This window comes from Scleropages formosus, chromosome 9, assembly GCF_900964775.1.
Source record: "Scleropages formosus chromosome 9, fSclFor1.1, whole genome shotgun sequence".
In the NCBI taxonomy this organism is placed as follows: domain Eukaryota; kingdom Metazoa; phylum Chordata; class Actinopteri; order Osteoglossiformes; family Osteoglossidae; genus Scleropages; species Scleropages formosus.
In genome coordinates, this window is record NC_041814.1 from 26,143,955 (window position 1) to 26,153,387 (window position 9,433).

Sequence of the window (9,433 nt, forward strand, 5' to 3'; positions counted from 1 at the left end):
GTCTAACGATATCGGCATTAACAGGGGCTCTGGGACTGCTTCCAGAGCTTTACCGCATGTGCCGGAGACCACGTTGTTTCCATTAATAGGACATTTACGGTCGCGGATCCAGACTATAAATTAAGCGCTCTTAATGGACGATCCAATCGACGCAGAATAATTATGATTATGATACTGGATGCATCGGCAACGGATTCATGACAATGCCGCGCGAGGCCTGATGATTTTGCCGGAACGGGGTCGCCGTCGGAGAGCGAATTGAACGCAGATTCGCTTGAAAGGCCCCACCCTCCACCAAGACCCTGAGGATGGGAGGTAAGAAGCCACACACACACATGGAATAAATGATCAAGTGTATAGGCATGACTTTACCAGGCAGGAATTTACCAAAGTTCAATCCAAATATGCACTTTTTTCAAAGGTAATTCAGCAAATATGCTCCTGGGGCATGATCCTTAACCGCCCCGCCACCAGCTCCACATAAATAAACTATCCCATGCAGCGGGTTAAGAAAGAGCCCAAACCAGCCCAGGAGCTGTTCCCCATAAGCAATTTTCATCAGACATTGATAGCATGATATAATTCCATAACCACATGATATGAATATGTATGTTTTTAAACAGAAGTTGGCAGGAATATAAAGTAACAAATCAAAGGCCTAAAATTAGAACAAACATCTTTAACAAGAAGTTACAAAGAGGTTTGCTGGTAGAAATAAAGAGAGTCCGCTGGTCTCGTGAAACTGAGTGCAGCAAAGTGCGCGGCGTATGAAATGTGTGCTGGCATAAGTGTGTCAGCGCAGGCTGTAGCCCTGGACTCATCTCCTTCTGCATCGCAAAGTGTAAGAACGTGTGCTGTATTACCACTAGCACCACGGTATCCTCATGAACTTTCCAAAAAGCTAGTAGGCTCTTAGTTCTTTTGCATCAGATTTACCATGTTCGTATCCTCCAGTCTACAAGAGAAGTGAGTTTTTTTTTTTTTTTTACATGCCAGCATATCTTAAGGGGGCACGGCGGTGCAGTGGGTTTAGCCGGGTGCCGCTCTCTGGTGGGTCTGGGGTTCGAGTCCAGCTTGGGGTGCCTTGCGATGGACTGGTGTCCCGTCCTGGGTGTGTCCCCTCCCCCCGAGCCTTGCGCCCCGTGTTGCTGGGTTAGGTGCTGGTTTGCCGCGTCCCTGCTTGGGACAAGTGGCTTCAGACAGTGTGTGTGTGTGAGTGTGAGTACACCCTCCTGAAAACCAGCCATTCATTTTTGTCCTCGGAAGAGGACATCTTTTTAAACGTATCTCCCTAACTATACATCTACAATATTTACCCCTAATGCAGCTTTCACAGGGCATTTTATGCTTTTAAATGATACCACATGTCTGGGGGTGGGGCTTGGAAGACTTCCTGGAAATTGTATAAATCTATCCGAAAACCGTTTTTTGCTGGGTCTCAGAAGGTGAAATACCCAAATCAAATGTAACAAACAGGGTTTTATACATTTTGAAACATGTTATGTTTTATTTGTATACATCAGTCTTAAAAATATGCTCGTGAAAAATAAAAATTGTGCTGGACACATTACGTGCAGTTAAGAAGTGTAGTTCCCAGGACTTTGACAGGAGACGCCGCCACAGGATCTAATGATCATTATTAAGACACAACTGTTACCAGACAAAACAAAACGGAACAAAATCGACGCTTCTTGCAGTAAAACTGTTTGCGGTTTTAAACACTTTGGTGTTGCTTACAAAAACAGTTAGTTCAGCAGATTGATCTTAGTTTTTAATTATACAACATGCCGTATCAGTGGATATTCTGAAATACGCGCACCTCATGGATTTTTAATCTTAAAACTGTGCATATAAAAGAGTGCATTGAAACAAACAGCAAAAGAGAATAAACAATGTTTTTCATCATATTTCCATCCTGCCTGTGAGGGATTGCCCTCCTGCCCTCCTGCATACCCTGTGCTTCCAGGATAGGCTCTGGACCACCATGACCCTACACTGGATAAGGAATTATTGTTTGGATGGATGGATGGATGGATGGTTGGATGGATGGATGGATGGAACAGTAAATCTGTGGATAAAAGGGGAGTAAAGACCTCCAGCCCACAACCCCTCCATCCAGGTGAACTCTCAGCAGGACAGGTCAGCGTTGTAGAGACCAGGGGTTCGAGTGCTTCACGTATCCAACGTGAAGAACAGCCTCGACCATCGCAGGGCCTCCCCATGTGAAACAGGCACAGGTGAGGGTCACTGCCAAGGTGACACGCTGACGGAAAGGTCTTCCCACAATAAGAACTCATTTCTTTCCTCATCACACCATATAACTCAACATTTCCCCTCATTGCTTTGTCGTTCCCCTCTCCCTGTGAATCTTTGCGTTGGATTTCTAGGAAGATATAAAAGAACAATAACTACTGTGGCCTGCTGGTTCTGTTCTCAGATTAATTCAGACCAGCAAGCCTGGGGCACCACAGATGTGTATCTATACACACACACACACACACACACACACACAGACACATAATAACATTTTCACATTTTCAGACTGCTTTATATAAACCTACCTGCAGTTTTCTGCTTCTTTCCACTGTACCTGCCACTTTGTTGGCTTATCATCATACAGCATTTAAATTAAATCCTTAAAGCACAGTAATCCTGCAAATTCACTATACATTTCAGCGGCTTATTACACTTACTTACGCATAAAATGCTTGAAATATGTGGGGGAAAAAAAACAAACAAACTGTGGGAAGTGGGAATTAGGACCTGGACATACACTGGCCAAGTGTACAGGTTCAAATCGCAGGGATCTCACAGGAGTGGTATCACGTTCAGTTTCCCACACTATGTAAATAACACCACTGTGCAGCTGGGTAACGATATGAGGGAACTGCGCGTCCCTCACTGGGTTCTCCTCTCCCCATAATTTGGCACCGGTTCTGACCCAATCTCCAGCTGCGTTTTGTTCACCACCACCCAGCCCAGCGTGTGCCGCTGAATCACGGCGCTGCGCCTCCCCTCTAGAGGTCCATTTGAAATCCCTCCATTGCTGAGGCCTTTCAAGTAAACTACCTGCAGCAAGTGCAATGTAAACTTCAGGGATGGGAGAGACCCGGAGAGACGGGATCCACTAAAGCGCCGTATGTACGCCTGCGGCACCCTCTGCTAAATTGCTCTTATAAGAACGAGATTTTGCATATAGGAATACACTCGCACGCACACGGCGGCTGTTAAACTGAATGAATCCCAGCAGGTGACGTATGAACCATCACCTAGTGACTAGGAGTAAAGGGAACTAGTTAGCGGAGCGAGAGCAGCTTTCCGTCAGATAACCGAGTGAAACAATGTTTCCATGTATAGAGAATCAGGAGTTACGCAATAGCCTCTTGAAACATCTCCATCTACGTTCTGTGAATAAACTGGACCGGAGCTCCAGCTGTGTCATGTAACACAAAGTAAAGTTACAGTGTTTTACACAGGGCTCCAATTCTTCTTTACTTATCTGACACCTTCGACCAAACTGAGTTGCACTGTTTGATCAAATGTACACTGATTTACCCATTTATACCGCAGGGTGTTATTACTGAGGCCGGTGCGGTGGTGCAGTGAGGAGCGCTACCGTCTCGCAGCGCCTGGGTGGTGTGAGAGAACGTGGGTTTGAGGCCTGCTCGGTCTATGTGAGGTTTGCGTGTTGTCTGCGTGGGTTTCCTCTAGGTGCTCCTGTTTCCTCCCACACCGCAAAAACATGCAGTTCAAGTAGATGTGTGTGTAGATGCACTGGCATGCCGAACAGAGCAAATCCCGCTCAGCTTTGTGCCCAACATTTCCGGGATAGGCTCCGGTGCACCATGACTCTGCTTAGGTGAAACAGTTAATGAAACTGGGCAGTGTTCTTATTGCATCAGTCCATGGTAAATACTTTACACTGGAGTGGGATTCACAGGCTGAACTACTTGGCAGCTTCAGAGCTTTTTTTGTTTCCATATGTTATTTTCCTTAATGGAAAAGAAATACCTTATGAAGGAAACCTTAATGCAATTTATATATTTGGCTGACATTTTCCTTCATACTTCAAGCATTCCACTATTTATCCATCTATACAGACAATTTCAGCTGTTTCAACTGGGCTAAGTGCCTCAACCAAGGGAACTACAGCAGGAAGTGGGTTCCGAACCCGGAGCCTTCCAGCACAAAATGACAGCGCGAACCACTGCGCCACCTCTTGCCACTTGGTAATTAACGTGGAAGGGAAAGCAAACAAATATGAGCTTGATTTTAATTTACACTAAAGATTGAACTTCAAAGAATGGACCCGCGGGGACACTTTAGGAAGATAAAAACATAAATGAATCTCATTCAGGAGAAACTGAGTAAACGAAGGTACATCTGAAATATAAATGTTGGGAAATTAACAGAAACTCTTGCTGTTTTTCATGCAAATGTTTTCAATGTAGTACAAAGCTACACAAACTTTTATACTGAACGTGATACACGCTGCAGCCTCTAATGCTTTAACTCAATAACAGTAATAATAATAATAATAATAATAATAATAATAATAATAATAATAATGCTACTGTCTTTGCGCCCAAAGGTTGCGGGTTCAATTCCCACCTCTGTAGTACCCTTGAGCAAGGTACTTACCCTAAATTGCTCCAGTAAAATTACCCAGCTGTGTGAATGGGTAAATAATTGTAACCTTAACATTATCAATTGCTTTGGAAAGAAAGCATCAGGTTAGTGTGAAGAAGAATGATGATATTATTGTTATTATAATGGAAATTCAGGGTAAGTACTCCGATCAGAAAGTGTGTGTGTGTGTGTGTGTGTGTGTGTGTGTGTGTGTACTCCGATCAAGACAGCTACAGTAATCAGCAAATGAGATTCAAACACACAACCTACAAGTTAGAGGTATGTTACAGGCCTTAACTTTTACTATAGAAACAAAATGCCTCATATTTATCCATTTTATTACCATCAGATTATGACTTGTGCCATTGGAAGGGGTGTATATAAGCTGCTTGACCAGCTCTTTTCTTCTGCAAATCCAGCATTACTCGTGTAACCTTCTTTTTGCTTTTCTCTTGTATATTTCTATCGATTGCTGGAGAAGCCATGGCGTGCGCCATTACCCCCTGCGCACCAGGAGGAGCGCAGAGACGCAGTAATGTGACATTGTCTTCGCCTCGTTGGCTGTACCTCCACTGCACTCATTACAGAAGAGAGGGGGAAAAAAATCAACAACATAAAAGCAGCTTTTGGAGCAGGTAAATGGAGGTTCAAAAAGTTAATGATGCCTCATTTCGTTTGATATTTTGCAATTAAAAGAGCTGAAAGTGTAACGATTTCTCCAAAAGGGGCCTGTGGAATATGACCAACATGTAGGGGAAGACACTTAGAAACACTAGATAGAAAAATAATGGGTTTTTATTCCATGTAGTAATAATAATAATAATAATAATAATAATAATAATAATAATAATAAAATTTAAGACATGTTAATTAAACAGTTCCCAACTGGTGGGGGGAAAACATTTTGTAACTACTTACAACCAAGCTATGACTATCTTCTGAAAGAGTGAATAATATCTAGTTGGCTTCAGAAAAGAGGAAAAAATCTGATGTGTCTTTAATGACATCAAAGTACAGTGACGCGGCTAAAGGCCCCCCGTAAATGTCCAGTCCCCACTGCTGTGTACTGTATTACATGAAGTGAACATAAACCAATAATACATCTTTCCCGTTTGCGATAGCGCCGCTACGAATCTTACACGTCGGAGGCGGTAAAACATACCATGGTACTGTAATAAAGTAATAGTCTCTCTTTGACTCCAGGAAAATATTTGTCTCCTTTTCTTTCTTCCCCAAAAGCCCTGCTAATATAACGCTCCTCTGAATTATTGTGATTGTTTGCTTTTTCTCCAGTGCAATTAACAGCGTTTGACCCACTTACAGCAGGGCTTTATTCTCTATCGGCTCAACGGTACGGCGGTGAGAGCGGGACTCGAACCAACAACCCGAAGGCTACACGTCCGCGCTCTCTGAGTCTGTGAAACTCTCAGCCTTCTCTCATTCGACAGAGTCCCCACGCCACTGAGACAGAAAGCAGAGCGCGGGCACTTTTCCACGCGTTCTTTTTTTCTCTCTCTTTTCCGTTCACGCGTGCCCACGGTGGCGGAGCGGTGGGCTTGGAGCCCCCCCCCCCCCCGCGTTCCCGTCCCCCGTGCCCCGTCACTCACAGGACACAAGTTGCATCTCATTCTGCTGGTGTATCGATCATTCATTACTGAAATTTTACAAAAACGAAACGGGCTTTTTTTCGGTGACACCGCAGCTCTCGTGCCTTTGTTTGTTCCCTTGTTCGTTTGTTTGTTTGTTCTGGGGGAAGGGGGGGGGGGGGGGGCGATTAAAGAGTTCCTCCAGCGAAGGCACGGTCACATCTTACCTCCAGATCTGCCCCAGCTGCAGGATGTGGATGACGGACTGCAGGAGCCACACGCAGAAGGCGCAGGACGCCGAGCTCCCCCCGCCGGCGCGCCGCGCGCTCCCGCCGCTTCCGCTGCCGCTGCTCTCGGTGGTCGCGTTGCTCTTGCTGGCCGTGGACGCCTGCCGCTGGGGCGTGGACGGGTGCGCGCCCACGTCGCCGTGCGAGGCCGAGCCGCTCAGCAGCTTGCCGTCCATGTGCGCGCAGCCGGCGGCGCTCGCGCCCTCGGAGGCGCCGAAGTCGTGCGCGAACCAGCGGAAGCTGAACACCTGCACGGACACGGAGCCGAGCGCCACGAAGAAGAGCGTGAGGCCGAACCACCAGTAGTCACGGCGGAGGTAGTAGTCCACGGAGAGCCACACGTCCGTGCCCACGTCGGCCAGGTACACGGCCACGGCGGCGAGCACCCACAGGCAGTCCCACACCGAGTAGTCCTGCTGCTTCCTGCCCAGGCGCAGGCACGCCGAGGAGGAGCCGCAGCAGCGCGACTCGCGGCTCCCCAGCTCCCCCTCGGCGCCTCCGGAGTCGGGCTGCGAGCCCGCGACGAGCCCCTGCGCCGAGCCCGAGTGCTCCGAGTTCTGCAGCGGCGTGAACGCCACGTCGCTCCTCTTCATCTTCATCAGCCCGTCCGACTTCGCGGCCATTGCGGCAGCCCTCGCGCCGTCCAGCGCGCGCCGTCCTCCTGCGCCGCGCGCGCCCTTCCTGCGCTGCTTCGCGTCCGTGTCTCTGCGCTCGCGCTCGCGGGCACAGGGCTCGGCGACCTCCTCTTCCTCCTCTTCCTCCGGCCGCAGCGCCGCCCGCTCATAACAAAGCGGCGCGTCCTCGCGGCGGCAGGTGCGAGCCGCACGCTCTCCCATGGCACGCGACGCGTGTGCACTATGACATCATTGACTCTCCCACTCCCCCCCACCCCCCACCACCACCCCACCCCACCCCACCCACCCTCGACTCAGCAGCTCGTCCTCAGCCGCTCGTCGCGCACGCGGAGCCTCGGCACCCGCGCCTGCTGCAGTGTGGGCAGCTCCGCCGAACTCGCGCGGGATGAGATGGGTGCCGGCGCGTGCCTCCCCTGCCTTTGATCGCATTTGGTGGCGAAAAATGATCGCTGCGATGATGTAACCGTGGAACAATCTGTCGCCCGATCGCCCTGCTTTGCCGCAGTCTCGCGTGCAATTAAACACGTTTGCCGGAGTGTGTCATGCTGTTTGAGTCCGTTTCAACACACACACATGATTTCGCAAACTGTGGAGCGAGCGCGAGAATCTCGATTCCAGGATTATTCATACGCTGGCCCGTGGGATCGACGTTGGGGGGAGGGGGGAGGGGGGCGGCGGTCGCTGCCTTTCACTGACGGATGGAGCGGAGCGTCGCCCTCTGCCATGTGGATGTGGATGTGTAAGGGTTCGCTCGTGCCATCATTGCCGTCGTTATTATTGGGTTTCTCTTGTTATTTTTTTTTTATCAGTGCATTTTTCAGCAGGGGTTAGTGCGCATGGAGCTGAAAGGGGCGCGTCCGCGCGCTACAATTCAGCACCGTGGAGAGCGCCTTTTCAGACGAACCCGATAATCTGGGGAAGGGGGGGGGTCCTACGTCACGAACCCCAACGGGGGAGTGGCCAATCGGTGACCTGGGAGAGGCTTCATTCAGCGGGAGGAGGACCCGTCCTATTGCCGCACGTGGCCCTCTAACTGACTCTTCTCCATAGCCACTTACCATGGCAAGATACTTAGCTATTTACCCATTCGTACAGTGGGGCATTTTTTTACTGGAAGATTTCAGTGTAAGGACCTCGGGTACTACAGTAGAAGGTGGCATTCGAACCTCTGTCAATCCACCACAAAGGCACCAGCTACACTCACTCCATCACCTCCTGCCTCTGTAAGCCTTCTTTTATCCAGCACTTTTCTCTAAGGAGAGTTAACATGTTGGGTTTGTTTTCTTACAGTGGTTTTTCCCATGTATACCCTGGATAATTTTTACTCTGGCAACTCAGCACCTTGGTCCAGCAGGAGGTGGGATTTGAACCTGATTTTTTACGGTGAAGTGGACGAGCTGTAACCACTACACCGCCTGCTATATAAATTTATACATCTATTTACATTTATATACCTATAAATAAGGTGAAGTGTACATATTTATACGGATGTTTATAAAGTGTTCAAGTAAAAATGCTGTACTTTTGGACTAACACACACACACACACACATTTTTTGAACCGCTTGTCCCATACGGGGTCGCGGGGAACCGGAGCCTACCCGGTAACACAGGGTGTAAGGCCAGAGGGGGAGGGGACACACCCAGGACAGGACGCCAGTCCGTCGCAAGGCACCCCAAGCGAGACTCGAACCCCAGACCCACCGGACTAACACTATTTAACATATAGATATTTCTCACTTAACAGAGCATCTTTCGCATGTTGCTAGTTGCTGTAACTCTTTCTCACACACCCTCACACACGCCCTGTATGGGTTTGTACCCTGGTATCCACAAAGCCCCTTTTCCTCCTCCTTTTTCCTTGCAGTAATGTGAACAGCGGAGTGTCAGGACGACCCCTCTGTTCACCTCCTGCAATCACGGACTCGTTCGTTGTGGCATTATGGGGCCTTTCAGAGCCGACCCGCTGCTCAGCACACCTCCTTCGAGGACCTCAGGTCTTTGCGAGGTTCTTGTAATGTGTGAAGAGGTGCAGAGGTTCTTCTGTGGCTCAGCCCTGAGAGAAAACTGTGGTTTACTGTGGCTTGCTGAGGCTTACCATGCTCTGACAAATGAAGCCTGTTGCAGGCATTCTGAGAAATAAATATCTTTTTCTCTCAGTGGTTAGTACTATTGTAATCAGCAGGTTTCGGGTTCAAATCCTCAGTCTACCTGCATTATCCTTGATCATGGTACTTGACCTGAAATGCTATAATAAAAATTATCTATAATGAGTAAATCATTGTAAATCACTTAGT

At 48.5% G+C, this 9,433-nt stretch overlaps 1 protein-coding gene across 2 annotated transcripts in view; it reads right to left on the minus strand.

Moving 5' to 3' along the window:
* LOC108929606 (XK-related protein 4-like) overlaps positions 1-7,358 on the minus strand; it is an 84,757-nt gene extending 77,399 nt beyond the window's left edge. For both annotated transcript variants that reach the window (XM_029254805.1, XM_029254804.1), the window contains exon 1: positions 6,443-7,358. In XM_029254805.1, coding sequence (XP_029110638.1) covers positions 6,443-7,338 — 896 coding nt within the window. In that variant the 5' untranslated portion in view covers positions 7,339-7,358. The remainder of the gene's footprint in view (positions 1-6,442) is intronic.
* Positions 7,359-9,433: the final 2,075 nt, after the last annotated feature.